This window comes from Drosophila melanogaster, chromosome X, assembly GCF_000001215.4.
Source record: "Drosophila melanogaster chromosome X".
Lineage (NCBI taxonomy): Eukaryota > Metazoa > Arthropoda > Insecta > Diptera > Drosophilidae > Drosophila > Drosophila melanogaster.
In genome coordinates, this window is record NC_004354.4 from 1,322,384 (window position 1) to 1,341,699 (window position 19,316).

General features: G+C 49.6%; 2 protein-coding genes across 3 annotated transcripts; one reads left to right on the plus strand and one right to left on the minus strand.

Annotated features, from left to right (window-relative positions):
- Positions 1 to 129: 129 nt before the first annotated feature.
- Positions 130 to 7,055, plus strand: fs(1)N (female sterile (1) Nasrat). The gene is made up of 7 exons (NM_130545.3): positions 130 to 331; positions 390 to 2,426; positions 2,485 to 2,614; positions 2,672 to 2,802; positions 2,861 to 4,631; positions 4,686 to 4,894; positions 4,955 to 7,055. The coding sequence occupies exons 1-7, from the start codon at positions 191 to 193 to the stop codon at positions 6,890 to 6,892; spliced, it is 6,357 nt and encodes a 2,118-aa protein (NP_569901.1). The 5' UTR covers positions 130 to 190; the 3' UTR covers positions 6,893 to 7,055.
- A 79-nt stretch (positions 7,056 to 7,134) lies between these two features.
- Positions 7,135 to 19,204, minus strand: CG11409 (uncharacterized protein). 2 transcript variants are annotated; one of them, NM_001297843.1, is made up of 3 exons: positions 18,942 to 19,204; positions 11,120 to 11,334; positions 7,135 to 11,053 (listed from the first exon to the last, which is right to left on the minus strand). In NM_001297843.1, the coding sequence occupies exons 2-3, from the start codon at positions 11,311 to 11,313 to the stop codon at positions 7,408 to 7,410; spliced, it is 3,840 nt and encodes a 1,279-aa protein (NP_001284772.1). In that variant the 5' UTR covers positions 11,314 to 11,334; positions 18,942 to 19,204; the 3' UTR covers positions 7,135 to 7,407. The 2 variants fall into 2 exon arrangements, with proteins under 2 accessions (NP_001284772.1, NP_569902.2); NM_130546.3 differs by lacking the exon at positions 18,942 to 19,204 and adding an exon at positions 15,517 to 15,839.
- Between the last annotated feature and the right edge of the window lie 112 nt (positions 19,205 to 19,316).

Below are 19,316 nucleotides of genomic sequence, written 5' to 3' on the forward strand. Positions count from 1 at the left end.
CAGAAAATGATAAAGGCAAGGTGACCAGATAGCCGAACTGCTCCGCTCTGGCAGCACTTTTCCGGAGCGTGTCGCGACTAATTTTTCTAGCGATCCGGCAGCCCCGTTTTAAAACGGTAAACGGTTTAAAGTTTTTTCTTCGCATATCTGCCTCACGTGTTTGGTTTTTTGTCAATTAACTGTGTGCAAAATGCTAATTTGGCACCTGCTGCTCTGGCCAGCATTAATAGCCAGTGCCCCACCGCGGCCCCTGACCGACCAAAAGGCCGAGGTGGCCAAGCTGCGAAGCGAACTAGAAAAAGCTCTGGAACACGACGATGGAGGAGCACCAGTGAGTAAATTAGTGAGCTTGGTTTTCGTTTTCAATCAACACTCATAGCCGATCCCAGCCAGGAGTGGTGGTGGCACCCACGTGGACCCAGCAGGCGGGGCAAATGCCGCTTGGAAAGACCTCCAAAGTGGTGGTGGACCATAGCTCGCTGAGCAGCGCCTCCGCCATTCGCCAGGAGATTCAGCAGGCGGTGGCTCACCAGGGACAGAACCAAGAGGTCCTCCAGCTGGAAGCTCTGCTGAAAGCAAGAGGCAGCAGCAAGGAGAGCACGGCTCAAGTGTCCACGTCCCGTCAGGAGGTGCTGGGAGCAACTGTACAGGAAGCCAATGTGGTGGAGTCGCACTCGACATCGCAGACCGTGGACCTGGAACAACTACAGCGCCTGGAGCTGTCCAAGAGGCGCACCCGCGACATGCTCGTCCTGGGTCGCATTGAAGAGTTGCTCAACTACAGCATGCCGACGGATGTGGATCGCTGGCTGACCCTCCAGGCCAATGGAAGCGTTTTCCTTGTGGGTCAGCAGCAGGAGGGCCTCCTGGTTCTTTCAGAGGAATTCACTCCGTTGCAGTCTTATGTCCACCCCTTTCCCATCACCGCCATGCTGGGAACAGATCGCTGGAACAGAAGGGTGCATATGCAGGAAGGTTTGCTGGTGATGGCTTCCCAGGATCAGCTTATCTGGCTGCGATTGGAGCCCAGTCTTGGGCTAAAACCCATCTGGCACTGGACGATTGGCTCGCATGTGACCAAGATTAGAGCATTCAACATGGAGGGACAAGATTACCTCGCTCTCGTAGCAAATCACACGCTTAATATCTACGTCTATGATTTGGAAGCGGAGGAGTTCTGGATCGCACAACGTGTGCAAATGGCAGAGACGATCTCCAACCTGGCCATTCTCGATACAGGGAGGGAACTGCTCTTGGCAGTGGGTCAGTGGGACGAGGTTCTGATATACGCCTGCACTTCGAAGGGGCAACCGCTGCACTTGCGCCAACAAGTTGCTGCCCCCGAGGTGGCCGGCGTCACTGCCTTCCAAATGGGCGGACGCAGCTACCTTGCGCTGGGTGGAATAATGCCGCAGATCCTGGTCTACGTGCAGGGTCAGCTTGTGCCACGCACCATTCTTGGCCAGAACTTTGGATTTGTAGACCACTACCTTCCAATCCCCGTGCGCAGCTACAGAGACGACCTACTTCTGCTCGTCCAGCATCGAGTTGTCTTTGACACACATTCACTGCTCGTCCTGGAGGTTTTGGTTTGGAACGGTGAGGCGTTTGAGGCGGGCTTGCCGCCTCCTTGTGGTACTGCCTATGGGGCGGGCTGCATGTTGGATCAGGATCGTGAGGCTGGCATTTCAGGAGCTGTCCTGCTCCGCCGCTCGACGAATCAGCCGCCGCTGGTTGTGGTGCCCAGGAAAGAAGCTCCTACGGGCATTTTTGTGCTGGAAACTCAATTGCTGGCTAGGAATTCGGAGACACAGGACCTGCTGGAGATCCGACAGTTCATGCAGGATTGGGTGCACGAACAGGAAGAGCTAATCCAGCTGGCTGAAGAGCTCTTGGCAGAGAAGTCGGAGAGTCAGTACATCGAGGAGCTATCAACTCCACTGGTTGTAAGCGAGGGCGGAACCGTTGAGGAACTTTTCGTTAATGAAGCTCGCTGGACGGGAGCGGATGCTGTTGTGGATGTAAGCTCCCTGCTTCAGCAGATACTTCTGTTGGACGGGGAAATGAGTTCTAGGCGATCTAAACGCCAGCCAGAGACGCTGTTCAACTTTCACTACGAGCAACTGGAAGTAGAAGCCGTTGACTCTGTGGAACTTAACTTGGAGAAGCTCAACCATGAGACGTTCTATATCCGAAATGGCTCCCTTGACTTGCATCTGGGAACCCTCAATGTTCAGCAATTGGAACTTCTGGAAGCTCCGAAATTGGAGCTCGTCCCAGTCCACGGTGCAGAATCATACAAAATTCTGAAGATGGCTACGGATTTGGACAGCATTTTTATTAACGAAATGGAGTGGGACAAGCTGCTTCAAGATCTGGTGTGGCGTCATCAGCCTCTTAAGCTTTCGCAGTTACATGTAGAGGGAGTAAGTGGGTCCTTCGGCAGAGTTTTTAATTGCTAAGTCAATCTTTGTCATTCTACAGCCGGTCATTTTCGAAGATGTACTAAGTTTGCACTCTCTGAACGACCTAAGCTTTCCAGGAGACTATCTCTGGTCGCAGGGAAATGAGACGAGTGTTGTCCAGGCGCCAAAGGAGTTTACGCAAACGCTTTGTGAGTATCTTAAACGGAAAAGAGGAACTTCCTTCTAAGATTCCTTATCGTCAATAGCTGCAAATGCTGTGGACACGACGGGAACCATCAACGCCGTATACCCGCATGATGTCATTACTCTCAGTGATTCCCAGGAATGGCCGGGATTGGTAACCTTCTCGCATTTGGAGGTTTCTGAAGAATTGGAGGTTTGTACTTAGAAAGCTATTCACTGGCTCTCATTACTAAGTCCCTATCACCAAGCAGCTCAATGGCAGCGCCCAGGGAAGGCAGTTTGAGGAGGCACCTTTAAATCCCACTCTGCTGGAGTCACGTGTTATCAGTGCCGACTGCCATTTCGAACAGCTTCTTGTGCGTGGCCCTTTGCGGCTGCTTGGAAAGGTGGATAACGACAGCTTTGGCTCTCTGCTAGGAGATCTCGTTCAGCGTTCGCCGAACTCTGCCCAAGAACTACAGATAAGTGGACAAAAGCGAGTTGACCAGCTGCTTCTGCCAGTGGATGCTCATATCGCAGATAATCAGCTCAGTGGAATTTTCCTCAATGACTTTGTTACCAAGCACACGCCACAAACGCTGTCGAATCTGAGTCAACTGGGAGGGTATGTTTACTTTCATCAGCTGGAGCTTGGGAAAGAGTCCTCTTACGACGGAGTTCGCCTAGAGGAACTACTCTCCAAAAGTCTTCGACTAGATAGCCCATTTCCCCTGAGTTCTCCCCACACACGCCTTCGGTTTGTTGGACATGCCCCAAATTTCACCCGGCTACAAGTTGAAAACACCTTGAACAAGGTGCCGCTGTCAAGTGGCTACCAGCTGCTCCATGAACCGCTCCATCTAGGCAGAGCTAACTTTAGTCGTCTGATGGCAGGGCAAGCGCAGGTTAACTATGATGTCTCTGGCAACGGGCTACTCAATGGACGAAGCCTGATCCGTATTCTACAGGAGCAACCTAGGACTTGGTCGGGTGAAGTGCACGTGCAAGAGCTTATTCTTCCCCAGGGTGTGCAGGCGAACCAGCTGCAGGGCATTAAGGCAGACCTTCTGCTGGATTTTCTGCAGCAGCTGGACGAGCTCCCGTTGCTGATCCTTCAGGGTCGCATCCAAGTTGAACGCATCGCCGTCAACGGTTCGGTGCAAGCAGCTGAAACCTTGAACATGCAACCCTTCCACGAACTTCAGAGGCAAGTCGTTTGGCTGGATAGGCAGAACGAATTAGGGACGCGTTGGGTTCTGAAAGAATCTCCCCAGTTCCAGCAGAACCTCCAAGTTCTGGGCAGCTTTAACGAGCGCCTGCTCCCAGAATTGCTGGATGACATTGTGCTGCGCTCCGACGCGCACGAGGTGCTGATCGAGGGCACCAAAAGCTTCTTGGCTCCTGTTAACACTAAAGAGCTTCATCTGGCTGCACTGAATGGGATTCCCTTCAATCACATGGCCAACAAATTATCTCCGCTGCACCTCACTGGAAATGTCCGCATTCAGGGACGCATCTTTGTGGAGGACCTGCAGCTAAATGGTCAAGTAAACGGAGATCCGGACATTCCTGCTGATCTGCAGAAACTGCTCCGCTGGGATCCAAATGCAGGTGGCTTTGTGCACCGGGGAGTCGTTGAACTTCCAAAAAAGGAGCTAGAACGCCTAGTGGTTTTGGGCCACTTGAAAAATCGCAGCCGTGAGCCCGTTCAGGAACTCTTTGATCAGCTAGTCTTCAAGCAGCAGCGTGGCATACACTTGCATGGTCACAAGACTTTCACAGGCCGTCTTCGCATTGAAGATGGAGCTCACATCAAGTTCTTCAATGGACGCAACCTAGAACAGTTCCTAGAGAATTTAATCTACGTGGATTCGCAGGGAGAGATACGTTTGGAAACACCTGTTCGCTTTGCGGCTGATGTTAAAATGGATCATCTTGAAGCAGATCGCCTTGTACTGTCGGGAGAGCTGCTTAACGGATGCAATGTGAGCCAGTGGCTCCGGGACACTATTCGTGTCGATCGCGATTTCCAACAGCCTGAGAGTGAGTAAAAGATTCTTCATTTTATAATTCCATTCAATCATATTCGCATTTCAGTTGCGTTTGCAAAGGGATCGCTGGATGGTAATTTCTTGGAGGTTGAGGAGCTTAACGAAGTTAATCTCTCACTGGTTGTCACCCGCTTCACGGAGCAACAGCTAAGCGATCCCCTAGAGGCAGATGATTTGCTCCTAGATGGCCAGCTGGTGGTAAGGGGCACTGTTAATGGTTACAATCTACCAGAGGAGTATGCCAACACTTTAATGGTGAGTTAAGTACGACAATTTATACTCAAAATAACCCCCATTACTCATTTGCATCCTCAGATTAACCCATTGCGAGAGCAGCAAGTGGATACGCCTTTATTGTTGTCTAACATTTTTGTCACCGGACCCCTGGAGGTAACTGCTCCAGTTCATGGTCTAAACATAAGCGATGTGGCAATTTTGGGCGAAGATCCAGTGCTGCTGCAATCGCCGCTATATTTCGACACTCTGCATGCTCCGTTTTTGAGAGCGCAACAGAACATCAATGGATTTGACTTTAGGGCTTGGTACGGAGGAAGCTTATGGGCAAGAGGTCGGGAGCAGCAGGAAATAAGCGGGAACTGGCGCGTAAAGAAACTGCAGGTGAAGCAGGGTGATGAGCTGCGACCACGTCGACAAACTGCAGAAGAGAGCTACCGGGAGTTCTGCGAGGGTTTGGTCAGGATTCTCCTGCCTTACAAGGTCCAGAAGCTGCGGCGGAGATTTGATTTAAATCAGGAAAGGGATCAGGAGAATATTCGCCGAGTATTTGCTTTGGAGGCACCCGGGGGCATTAGTTATCTTCTGATCAACGAGCGAGGTTGCTGGACCCGCATCCACCGCTGGAATGGATCTTTATTCGATCGATCCGGAGCCTTCAAGAGCGGACCTGTGGACGAGGCAGTTGCTTTACGGGTGGGAAACACAAGCTCTAACCAGGACTTTGCCTTTATGACCAGCTACGAGTTGCAGGATGATCAGAACGAGCCAAGCTTGAATTGCAGTGCAGTGAAGCCCATTCTGCTGAGCTGGAACCTGAACAAAACAAAGAGCACTACTGAGCACATGGAACTATCAGCGGACACCCTAAGAAATCTCAAAGATCAATATGAGCAGCTTAAAAACCAGCCACTCCCTAATCCCAGTTACCAGCAAGCTTTTAAGTATCTGCAGCGTCCCAGCATCAAGTCTCAGCTCGGATCACAGTGGCAAGAGAATAAACATGAACTGAGTCCTTCGGAGATGGCCAGAATGCGGAGACGTCTGCTGGACACCTTGGAATTCCGGTTGCAAGCGGAGGTAAACATTACCCAGTTAAGTATTCCAGAAAGCGACCTATTCGACGAGCACCTTGTGGAGGATTTTCTGGAGTTGATGCGCCAATTGCGAACCTTGCGCCGGCGTCTAGATACAGAGACTCTTCCACTGCCAAACACGCCGGCAAGAGTTCTGGCCGCACGGAGTGCCCAGCTCATCTGGCCCACGTTGCAGGAGTTGCGAGAGGTTTCGAGTGGAAACGATTCTAGCTTCCAGGAGCAAGTTCTGGAGCAAACGCTGCTGGATGTGCTGATGCTGGCTAATGAAGAAAATGGCTCGGGGGATGATGAAAAGCTGCATGCGGTGATTCAGAGATTGAGAAACCTTAAAGGAGAGCTTCAAGGGCAAGAGGAAGACGACGAGGGACCTGCTGCCTCCTATTCGGACAGAAATGAGCAGCGTTTGCCGCTACCAGAAGTCGACTGGAGACCCATTCAAACACTTCGCCTCGCTGTGGGACCAGCAAACCGTCCCCGACTTCTTTACGCCCGGCTGACCGTGGTGACACCAACAGACGGTCCTCCGCCCACCACGCCCTCCACTGCGCCAGCCGCCCACATCCAACTGCATCATGCAAATGGATCGCTCTTTCAAACGCTAGCAGGGGAGCATGGAGCACGCCATCTGACATCGTTGCGGGTACGAGATGAGACGCTGCTAGCATTTATGGAGGGATGCTGCCGTATAAGAGTGCTTATCTACCGCGGTGTGCAGGGATTCGTGGACTTTGTCCGTTTCCCCGCACCTGCCCAAGAAGCTAAGAGCGGAGATGGGGAGGTCTTGCAGTTACTATCCCTACGCTTACCTCTCAATCGGCCACCCGGAGCCATGTACTTATTGGCAGTGGTTCAAGCTCGACGCGTCACTTTCTACGAAGTGGTGGTAGCCGGATTACTAGAGCCGTGGCTCCAGTGCCCATGATTGTTAAATTAAAATGTATATGTAAACTTGTTTAGATGGATGATAGTGAGTTGCTTATAAGATGTAGTTAGTTATCTTTAGTGTGCTGTTTGTTAACTGTGTAATATTATTGTAATTATTCTTCTTGTTGTGAATAAACATTGGTTTGGTGATGTTTAAAAAGTATATAAACGATAAGATTGCCATTCATATTTGAATTAGTTGACTTGCTGTTTCCCAAAAAGAATTGACAATCTTTAACTATATAGATATATATTTATTTCAAGAACTTAGTTACACATATACATAGCATTAACCACGACTTTTTGCTTGCCCTCGCACTCAGTGATTGACTCTTACATCCTAGGCCGGACTTACGACTATGAGCCCACGGATTGCGGATCCCTTATCCGCGGGGCACGCAGATTGAGAGGACAGTGACTACAATAAATACACACACATTACGATAACGCTTGGAAGAGGACGACGAAGTTGGGAGGAAACATATGTACAGTTAGCCTGTCCGAAGGATCCTCCTACGAGGGAATCTTAACGGGCAGAAATAGGCGCGGATCCCCGATCTTGGGACTGAGTCGAACCACCACCTGGTCATCGCCGTCACCCACTTCGAGGAACGAGTTCCAGTCGGCCAGGAAGTAAAATCCATTCTTCTTCTTGGGCGGCGGTGGCTCCTCGCTGACAGGATCAGGTCCAAATGAGTCTGCCAAGTCGTCGAGAGATCCATTCCGGGGCTCCTCGGTGGTGGTAGTGGTACTAGTGCTGCTGCTGTCGTCCTCTCCAACTGCTCCTTTGGTGTCTCCATCGATGTCGTCTAAGCCCAGACTCAGACTAATCTTGGTGGGGGACTGGGTGGTCGGTGGCGGATCATCGCCATCTTTCTGCTTGCCACTCTCGGTGGTGACATTTTCCACGCTCTGACGCCTTTCTTTCAGAGTCTCATCTTGGCCACTCTGAAGGGACTGCAGATAGGCGGCGTCTGGATTGGGCCTTGGACTTGATGTCGCTGTGGTTACCTGGTCCAAGCTCACATTGAGCTGTTGCAGTTCTTGGAGATTGCTGATCAGGCGCTGCAGCTCGCTGAGATTGCTTTTGGAGTCATCCCTTTTTTCCTTGGGTGCCTCGGGCTCCGGCTTCGCTAGCTGGTAATTAAACTCACTGAACTCTGCCATGAGGTCGCCATCGAGCTCACCCTCCCTCTCGTCGCCCTCATTCAAATCTTCTGCGTCGCCCTCATCGCTGCGCCGCCGGAAGCCACTGCCCACGCCCAGTCCCTTGGCCAATTCACTGGGCAGTCCCTGTTTGGGCGCTAGTTCAGTGCTTACACCAATCCTGTTGGCCGCTCGCTTAATGGCCGCCTCGATAATTTTGGTCGCACTGAAAACGGGCAGCTGGAGGCTGCTCTCCGTGGTGGGTTTGGCTTCCGGAATCGGGCGCACCCTCGGACGGCTAGTGGTGAGCGAAAATACGGCCGGCGAGGAGGTGTCATGCACTTGAGCGGGAGCCGGAGTGGTGCTAGTCGTGGTGGTGGTGGTGGATGAAGTGGAGGACGAGGTAGCCTGCAGCTGGCTTTCGAGCTGTTGCGACAGCTCGTGGGGCAGAGCGACGCCTAGCTTCTGCAACTGTTGGGTATTGTAGAGCAGTTTCTGCAGCTCCTCCAGATCCCCCTTTCGGGGCCCAGAGCTGGGCGTAGTGGGAGCCCTCCTTGCGGGCACGAAACGAGGAGCAGCCGGCGTGGTCGGTGGCTGGTTCTGCACTGTCTTATAGATGGGCTGCATGTGCTGATAGCTCTGACGCTCGCCCGTGTCCTCCAGGCTACCGAAAAACTGCTGGAACTGACCAAAGTCTGCTGAGGATCCGCGCTGCGGATGGGCGGGCTGACTCATGGCCAGTTCGCGGAGCTCCTCGCTGGAAGATTGGGAAGGCGTGGCCATGGTTACAGGCTTCTCGTAGACGGGCAAGTCTAGTTTAAGCTCTGGTTCCAGCTCCACCACCTGATCCCTGGCTGGCTGAGCATAGACAATGTGAGCTCCATTGACAGTTTTTACATTAGGACTGCGGATCGAGGCCGCGGTGACCAGCTGCGAATGGGGATGGGTCACGTGTTCCGTTCGGAGTTGTACTCTCTCTAGCTCCTGGACTTTGCTCAACAGCTTTTGCAACTGCACGTAGTCCTGTGGATGCACCTCTTCCCGAAGCAGCCCATTGGTCCTTTCAAATTGGCTTAAGGGTCTCTGCTTGGTGGTGGAAGCAGCCGTGGAGATCTCTACAGTTCCTCCACCTGGAAGGAGGGAAGCTGAGGTCGGCGATAGTTCCTGCAGGTGGGCATAATCGTTGCTAGGCAAGCTAATTACCGGCCTGGAACCAGCCACGTTTCTTGTGAGGAAATTAGGCTGCGTTGTGGGCTGCTGCAGTTGCTCCAACTGCTGGACACGGGTAATCAGTGCCTCAAACTGAGCATGATCCACTGAGGGCGTGGGCCTGGGCGTCGTGGTTGTACTCGTGGTTGATGTGGTGGAGGAGGTGGTTTTCGGGTGCTGTTTCTTTTTGCTGTTCCTGGCCTGCTCGTATAACTTCTCCAACTCCCGATCGTCACTTAAGAGGCGTTGCAGCTGCAGAAGATCGGCAGCACCTAGAGAGTTGCCTTGTCCCACTCCCAAGCCCAGAGCCTGATTTCTCAATGGCTTTGCGGTGGTGCTGGTTGTGCTCGTTGTGGTTCTGCTGGATTGATCCAACTGCTGGAGCTGTTTAAGGATTCGCTGCAGCTCTCGTGCTTCGTTCTGCGAAGGCGAGGGGGTGGTGGTGGTGGTGGTCGTCGTGCTGGTGCTCGTGCTCGTGGTGGAGAAACGACTGCTCAACGATTGAACGCCCGGACTGGCTGCCTTAATAACATTTTCTGGATTGATCTTAAGCTTTTCGAGTTCCTGGAGATTTTGCAACAACTTGGACAACTCATCGGAACCTGTAGGTGTAGCTTGTTGGTTTCCCCCGTTGGCAAAGTTAATGTCTATGTTCGGATCGATTCGCCTGCGCGGCTTCTTGGCCTCAATGAGTAGAGGTTCCCCGTGGGTGATGAGCGGCACTGGAGCAGGTGTGGTAGTGGTGGTGGTGCTCGTTGTGGTAGTAGTGGTGCTGGTTGTGGTGCTCTTTGGAGTCTTTCTCTTAGGCTGCGATTGAAGGCGCTCAAGTTCCTGCAGATTTTCCAAGAGCTTGGCCAACTCCGCGTTTCCCGTGGGCGGCAAACGGGCCGTCGCCGTCGACAGTTCCGTGTGAGCACCAGTTGGTTCCTCCGTGGGCTTTGCCTCCTTCTTTAGTGCCTTTGGAGCCTTCCGTACAATACCAAAGCGGGTCAGGTAACCTTCGACTTCGGGCTTCACGCGCAGCTCTTCGCCAATATTCAGGGGCTTAAAGTTTGAGTATGCCTCCGGTCGGATTCGAGCCCCATGGAGACCCCGTAGATCCGCCACCGCTACCACCGACGGCTGGGGAGCGCTCTCCGCGGGGTAATAGTCGTCCAACGCATACCTCTTGTGGGCAGAATCGCTTTTACCGCCCGACACAATGCCCAGGCTTTCGAGGATGTCCGCCACCGGCTTCACTGTACTGCTGAGAGAGCCACCTCCTCCCTCGGAGGGCTTTGGTTTCCTCAGGAACTGAGCATTCTTTGCACTGTAGTGGGAGCTGAATCGGGCGGCTGAAGGTGCAGCAGCGGGATTAGCTGAAGGCTGAGAAGCTGCAGTGACTGGTTTGAAGTCCTGATAAACCACCGGCGGCGGCGCTGGCGGATGGTAGGTTGTGGCCTGCGGCATGGGTCTGAACTGCTGCTGGAGAGGATTCGCCTGGCCATGCAGTAAGCTGTAGGCTGGCTTGTAGGTCGTGGCTGCCACCGCAGGATTGCCTCCAGGCACTGTACTTCTTGGCAGCGCACTGGGATCCGCGGTTAGAAACTTCACCGGATCCGGTGGCGTGTAGGCGTCGATGACGCGAGTCACCGGAGGCCGCGTGTACAGCTCCTGCAGATTCTCCTCCGTGTTGTTGTCCGTGTTGAAGGGCAGGACTAGCATGAGGGCTCGCATGCTGTCCGCTCGGCTCATGTCGCCTGCCTCCAAGCTTTTCTCGTATTCCTCGCGGGTTACTTTTTCGTACAGCTCCTCGATCTCGCCACTGCGAAGATTGGGGTTATTAGAATCGCACCTTCATTGACCAGTCGCAGCTCCAATGATCACTCACCGCGTCAGCCTAGGCAAGGCCGGATCGTTGGCTAGTATCTTTTGCACCTCGTCGATCGTCTGCTCGATCTCCGGCGGCTGGAAGAAACTCTTGTCCAACTGCTGCCGCGCATTACCGCCCTGTATAGTGGGCAGGGCCCGCGTCACGCCCCCCAGCTGCAGGAGGGCGATCAGCGCCAGGCACTCACGGAGCATCCTGGGAAAGCAGGTCGGGGACTGCAAGAAGAAACGTGAGAAAATTGGGGGCGGATGTCTACTGTCCTTACGAGTATATCCCTAAAATGGCACATCTCGTTCAATAACTACACCTATACTGTACAGACTCCTTAATTTCTGATCTAGGATCCCCTTTTTGATCTTCCACTAAGATCTTTAGATAATGAACTTGTCCAAAACTCACATATGACACCTTTCGCTTTCCTACTCCCTCTTGTTTGGCTTTCCGATAACTGACTGACTGATTGACCCACCGACCGACCGAGCATTCAACCATATCAACCATATCAACCACACATTAGCCAACGAGCTACTGACCACTGCCAGTTCGGTAGCTTCATCACCGTCCATCAACGATGGTAATAATCGGGTGGCCGTGTGTGCGGCTTTTTTCACAATCCGAATCGCAGATCACAGATCACAGATCGCGACTGCCGGAGACAAAGTTTCCGCCCAGGAAAAGGAGAATGGGGAAATAATAGACGACTCACAAAGAAATCAAATGAAATGCATGACAAATTTTCGTCTAAAGCCGACAGCGACAACGAAAGTGGAAAAAATTTATGAAAATAGTGCTCAAAGACGGCGACAAATATGTGGACAAGTGTACAAATTTATTAAACCAACGGAGACCGAAAAACAAGACGTAACCCCCAATCAGAAAACACTTGTTAAAGAGTGGAGTGTGAATCACCATATTTTGCTAAGATTTTCGAGGATTGCGCAATCGGAGTGGGGTGGTCGGGTCCTCCGATCAGGATGAGAGTGATGCAAGAGCCGTTGGCGAGGGAAATGGAAATGCAAATGGATTGACATTAAAATGGAGTTGCAGCCTGTGGCGAAGATCTTGTCCAAATTATGACAGTTTCCTCGGATTGCCAGTGGTTGGACCGCGGGGAGGGAGGACACTTCGGTACTCCATCTATCGAACCTATCGGAGCGTTTAATTTTCACTTAATTGCCGTAGTTAAATCATAAATTAAATGAGAGCCGTAGAAAGCGATGACGAGACAAGACGTTGACGAGGCTGTCCAGCAGCGAAGCCGTTAGCGAAATGAACTGTTAGGTAATCTGGTCGAAAACGAGCCAAGATAGTTATGGACAAGGTATGCCGCTCTAACTGAACTGAACTAAGCTCAACTGAACTAAACTGCGGCTACGTGCCAGGCATTCTAAATGAGCATTAAATGGAGTCAACTGCAGACGGGATTGAATGAATCAAATGCGTTAGCAAAGGAGATCGGAATGGCATGTTGAGGTATCTGCGGAATGCCGCTGGTTGAGATCTGCGCCGAGCGGATAACTCTAAGCTGAGTTCCAAATGTGGACAATAACACTCGGTATATGTAGATTTAATGAGACAGAAAAGTGTATACATATATGTATATGCGAAATGCCACATGACCTATTGGCATTAGCTTAGTTTAAAGGTCGATGACTATTAAACTCTGTCATTATGCTCCAAATAAAAACAAATCGTGACTGCTCCCTTGCACTACATGGCGCATACGCAATTTCGTTTTGCATAGAGGAGGGGGAAATGCATTTGTGCGTGACTTTTTGCGTGTGTATGAGACGTATAATCAAAACGCAAATAATTTGTTGCCATTGTGGCGGCAGGCACACGAAATGTGAGCCAATCTTTGGTGAGTGCATTTCCAATTCAGCAAAAGCAACCGCAGTAGCCTAGCCAAGCCATGCCGAGCCGATTATGATGATGATGACGATGACGATGACGACGACGTCACTGAAGCGGATTAAACCCAGAGCAACTGCGCTCTGTGTGTTTGGTAACAATTAAATGTGTGTTAAGTAATCTCAGACGCCTATTAATGTTATTATCTGCACAATAACCTAGTCCCTGGGACATATATAAGTCCAATTGTGTCGATTTGAAAGCATTTTCCGTTTCCATTTCCATTTTCCATTTCCACTTTCTTGACATTTCAGTTTTCCATATGATAGTTATTAACACCGACACTCTGCTTGCTGAAGCGGAAGCTTGTCAAAAGTCCGAGCTAAAGGCCTTGATCCGGGGTGAAATAGCAGATGTAGGAAGTGTTAAGTAATGGCTACTCCCCTGGCAAATGAAACTCCACGTCTGGCCAGAAAATTCAATTTGTGAACCGACCAAAGTTTCAACTTGTCTGGAATTTTGTCATTTGATGTCATAGTTCTGCCATAGTAAAATAATTAGTTGTATGAAGAATTCTGTCAGAACTTTATACGTGCTACCTAGTTGGCTATCGCAGATTAACACCTAAATTAAATGTCTCAGGATCCTGTACACACACATTTTTCTCCCAAGCCCTTGGCTCGAATGGCTTTAACCGTGAACTTTAACGTCTTTTACAGTCACCTCATTACCCGGTGGCCAGCAATCACACAGCAATTTACGGAGACAATCGCAAGTAAAAAAAAAAAGGGAAACAGTGGTCCCCACAAGAACATAAGACCATTGTCTTTGGCCCAAGCATTCGCTTCATTAGTTTGGCTTAATCAAGAGCAGCGAGCACTTAGCCTTGCTCTAAACTGGCCAAGAAAGGTCAGGTTGATTAACTAGTCATTAATCTTAATGGCCTCTAGAAGCTCGATAAGTACGCTCGAAGGGAGGCACTACTACCTGAATTCGTTTTCTGGGAGGAATATTCTTTGTAGGTCAATAGACAAGGAGTATTCGTGATCTAGATTAGCATCTTAATCGGAATCCATTGATTTAATCGACTATATTAATATCTAGGTTGCCTACTTATTGGTTTCAAAACATTTCAGTTTCTCTACGCTTGTAAGTGCTGTTTGCAGTCCAAACCAAATTTTGCCACTGCATTTTGAGATCTGATTCTGCCTGGCACCCGGCTTGGATTAACAGTGGGCGACTGTGAAGGTCACCGCTGTGGCTGCCTGGCACATCTTGCTGCCATTTCCGGCTCTTGGCTCTGAATTTGAGTTGAGAAAGCGCTGCTCTCACTCCGAATCAGCCGATTAGTCAGTCAGTCAGGCGGCAGATGCATCACAGCTCCATAGTCTAAAATCCGCAGCTTCCACAGCACTTTTACTCGGCTGCCATGTGCCTTATGGGCTCCTGGCCATTGCGGTTTCCCTCGTTTTGCCAGTCGGACGAGTGGACCTGGATGGTGGATTCTACTTAAGCCAACTGCATATGACAAGTGAATGTTGTTTTGGGCGGCCAGGAAAAGCCAGTAACAAGTAACTAGCCCCGAAACTGAACCAAGTCGCTGGCGAGGCGGCTAACTTGGCCAACTGGCTTTGCTTTTGGCTTTGGCTACACTCGGACTTTGGGATTCGGTTTGGTTTTGGTTTTGGCTTTGGTTGTGGCTTCGCATTCGGGCTCCGATTTGGATTCGAATACGCCATCGGGTTTGTGCCTATTTGGATCTGTTTGACTTGTTTATTGGCACTTTTACTCAGTCGATTGATTTCTTGCCTTGGCAGATGCTTAATTATTGTTTTTATTATTGTTCGTTCGCTGCCCCTCTTCACTTTGTTTGTCAAGTTGTTTGGCTCGGTGGCCTGTTGTTTCCCTTTTTATGAATACTTTCACCAGCGGATTGCCGAAAAAACAACGACAGTAATAATAAATATTAAAGCACTTTACATGCCTTCGCTTAATTTTTGAATTGCTTTTCAGCTGCTATAATAGTTATGAAAAGTGTCGCTGCAATTATGTTGTCTTTTTTTTTTTCGTTGGCATTATTTTACCACCAGTTATTTCATTATTCCCCTTCTTGGACTGCCCCTCGTTGCGCAGTGTCTTATTTCTATTTGGGTATGGGCTATGCAATTTAATTAGAGCATATTACGAGTAATTGCTTTTTGTCTAGCTCTAGACATTTGTGCTAAGCTTCCTTAAATCCTACATCTACTTCTAAACTGAATACTATGAACTGCCTGGTAGAAGCTATAGGGTACATTATGCGTAACCAGACAGTTCATGTCTTAATGACAGCCATTAGATCCTATTTGATCCCATTCGTTGCACATGCAATTGAAATCCCCTTTGCAGTGCCCTTGTGCCAAGGTCGTTGCTGCGGTGCAGCCTATTCGAATCGTGGATCGTGAGTTCGTTGCCTAAGTCTTTTGTTTGTTGCTTGCACCACCTGTGCAAGACCAATAACCTGTCTGTCACCAGCGGACCAGCAGTAGCCAACTATTTTCAATTACATTTTAAATTTTCTGCCGCTCGCTCGCTCACGTTCGCCGCGCACTCCTAAAAATCCAAATTTAAATCGAATCGAGACGCTTTTTCACAACTTCAGAGGCGTCAAACTTTCAATGCACACGGAGCACAGCACACCACACTGTTAAAAAAAATCGAGGAAGGAAAAACCGAAATTAAATCGAAGCAAAACGCGAACACGCGACTGTCGCTTGGCTTCTGTGTCGGTATCGATATAGATAGATAGCGGACTCGGTTTTGTTTCGTTTTCGGTCTCAATCGCATGCGCGGCCTGCAGACCATTTTCAATGAGCGTTCGCAGCGTACTGAACCCGGCCGAAAGTCGTCTTGGCCAACTTCGCTGCTGCTGCTGCTGCTGCTGCTGCTGCTGCTGCCGCCGCAGCTGCTGGTGCTGCTGCTGCGGCTTATGCTGCTACTACCGCTTTTGCTGCGGCGATCTGGCTCTTTAGAAGTCGGGGCTAGAAAACACTGGATGCTGAGTGCTTTGATTAGATGCATCCATTTAATCCCATTTGAAATGCATGGCATAAACTTACATTTCGTAGCCTAGATTCGGTGCTCCAACTTGCTGGCCTCACATATACGATACCATCTATTAGGCTCGCTTGGAGCCATTACATAAATTGGTTCATTGTAAAAACACACTTAACACAAAGCAATTTAAAAAGGCATGTTAATGCACGTCATGTGCCGACACTCGTACTATACTAGACTGTTATATGTACTGCAATAACATTTGAAATAGTAACCATACGGCTCAAGCTTGCATTGAGTTAAACTATTTTGCTGCAGATTGAACGATTTTAGCACCTAATAATAACGAGGCCTCATCTCGAATGATTGGCATGACATAGCGATAGCAGATTGCTAGTTGGCTGGTTCTTTAAGTACTGCCCTGGGCAACGCAGGGTGCAGCGCTCTGGCGCCGAAGTCTCAATTAAAAATCGATTTGGCTTAGAAGACATTTTTGGGAGGGATTACGATCGCGACGCGAGGCCGGTCGTGGTAACCGCTGATCGCCCAGCTCCCATCAAATCGGTTGATCGCCGGTTAAAAGTGGCTGGCTTGCCTTGACCAAGTACACTGCGAACGATGATAAGACGGAGCATGGCTCTGGCCAGGGAAGGTGAACAGGTAAACAGCACTCTGCCGTGGATGCAGACGGGTTTCTGCTAGCGCACGGGCATTTCACTTCGGCCAGCTTCTTTCCCCCATTGACAAATTCGATTGGTTCGGTTTTCTCTGGCTTTCTGCTGCTGCGCCCCGCAATGTAGCGGACTAATATTGGTTTGGTTTTTATTACCATGTGGTCTCTGCTCTGCTCCGCTCCGCTTGCATAATAAAACTCACGCACAAGGAGCGCGGCCAGCCATGGTCTGTATATAGCCGTTCAACGATCGAAGACCGTCGATGGGCCTCAATGAACTCGGGCTCCAGTGCTTCCCATCGCTGCCACTCGATCGCTCTGATCCCTCCGGACTTCAAGTGGACCGGCCGGGAAAATCCATTGGGTTTGCAAAACATGAGAGTTCTGTCTTATCTTACGATTACTGCTACAAATTTAAAGACGCAGTTAAACCTAGTTTCTCAATAGGGCCACACACAGGCCACAAACGTTGGGCTCATTTTGCGCTTGGCACGTTTTGCTCGAAATAATTAAAACGATTTTTGGTTATTTGTAACATTTGCCATTTGCACACAACGGTGTTTACCGCCTCGCCGCAAAAAAGGGAGGCTGAGGCTGCTTTTTTGTGTGTGACAACATTTGACACAATTTAACGCTGACGCGACACATTCGTCTGCGGTTTTAGTTTGCTTAGCTCAGCTCGAGCCGCATGCCTTATGCTTCACTTAAGTTGTTTTGGGATGGGTAAGGTACATAGGTGGAACTAGGGGTAGGGTTTGGCCAGGTGCTTCACATTTGGAGCGCATGCGCTTTGACTTTGCCATTTGCGCACACTCGCAGCATTGCGACACGGCAAACAACAAAGCCCCAAAGGAAACCGAACTAAAACAACCAAAAATATATAAACGAAAACTCAGAAAAATTACGAAGCCCATAACTCTTGACATGACACGGCCAAATGCTCGGGAGAATGGAGTGGGGCTCGGCTTGGAGCTATGGAACTATGGAGCTATGGAGCATCGCGCAAAAAGTGAATTGCTTTAATGCGCCGTGGATGTGCAAAATAAAATTGGTCAAATACCCAGGTCGCAGGCCAAATACCCTAATACCCTTAGGTGGCCTTAGCATACGTAGCTCTTGACTTATAGAACCAACTTCACTGACGAACCAACTGACAATGCTATGTCCGTTGGCTGGGGAGCCGCCAGTTACCATGATCAACCGACACAAAAAATATAGTTTAAAACAAGAAGTCCATGCCATTGTGGCCAAACTGCATATATCATTTCGTCACGTGGGTGCTAAGTGCTAAATTGTATCTCTATCTTTTAGAGATCTCCGCCAGCAAGGTGATAAGGCGTTGGCTGCGGCACCTGTCCGCTCCCGCTCTCTCCCCTTTCTTCGTTACCCTTTCTCCGCCACTGCTTTTACTTTATTCGGCCATTCACTTTCTCCGTATGTTGTTTGCTTTGCTAATTTTGGATTTGCCCGCGTCACTGCAGCAACAGCGAAAAGTGAAACAGACGTCCAGAAAAACGGACGCCAACTTGCGCTTGCAAGTTCGTATGCAAAATTTCAAGAAATTATCCAATCGCGTGGCTCGGATTATTCAATTTCAGTCAATCAAATTCAAGTCCAATTCCGTATGCAAAGTAGGCTATGCTGGTCCGAAAGCAGATCGAAGATCGAGACCGCCTGGCCTCCCCAGCCGATTTCGTCACCAGCTAGTGCTGATGTAGTCCCAGTTCTGGGGGCAGCCAGCCCAACTGAGAGGCAACGACATCGGCCATGCCGAGTTCGTTCGTTACCCAAGTCTTTCGATTATGACGTTGGGAGGAGCTGGAGTCCCCATCAAAGCGACGGGCTATAACGCTAAAACAGTCGACTGATTGCCGTCGTTAAAAATCCACAAAATTGACAGCAAACGGCAGGCGGATTTCTCCTGGCAGTTACCACATACATATGTACATACATTGTAAAATCAGGGGTTATATTTTCATTTGACTCGAAACCTTTGCAAGTTCCGAATAATCCTGCGTTCTCAACCAAGACAAACGGCAAGGAAAGTGGAGGAAGTGCAGATCTCAGGAAACTGCGGATTAGTGACTTATGTGACTTATATGATTCGAGATTGTAATTTGGTTTTATTGCATTTGATTTAGCTGTAATTTATGGATTTTATTTTATGGCGAATGCTAATGGCGCGAAAAGGAAACCAAAAGTAGGCGAAGGTCGCACTGCAGAGTTATTAATTAGTACAACTGAATTTAACTAGTAACTTACCAATTGAAGAACGTTTTTAATAGTTTGGAAATCACAAAACAAAAGAGACAAAAAAATAAGCGCAGGAGAAAACACGCACGTACACACAAACACACACACGTATACTTTTAAATGGCGAGTGTAAGTGAACATACGTTTCGAGCAATTTATTGGACTTCCATCCGTTTTCGGGTAACATTTCGATGCTACTCATTGCCACGACATGCACTTAATTATAACTAACACTTCAAACTGATTTGCAGCACTTTTTTCAAACAAAAGTCCCGTAAATCAAAAATCTTTACGCCGTAAAATAGTTGCTTCTTCTTTAAGAAGAAAAGGAAGAACAAGAAGAGAACTTTGAAATGAGCAGCTTCTTCTTCTTATTATTGATCC

Bases quoted from the DNA above. Each gene is read 5' to 3' on its own strand.
- CG11409 (NM_001297843.1), bottom strand. From the start codon at position 11,313: ATGCTCCGTGAGTGCCTGGCGCTGATCGCCCTCCTGCAGCTGGGGGGC. The intron at 11,054-11,119 runs GTGAGTGATCAT...CAATCTTCGCAG, and splicing joins GCCTTGCCTAGGCTGACGCG to TGGCGAGATCGAGGAGCTGT.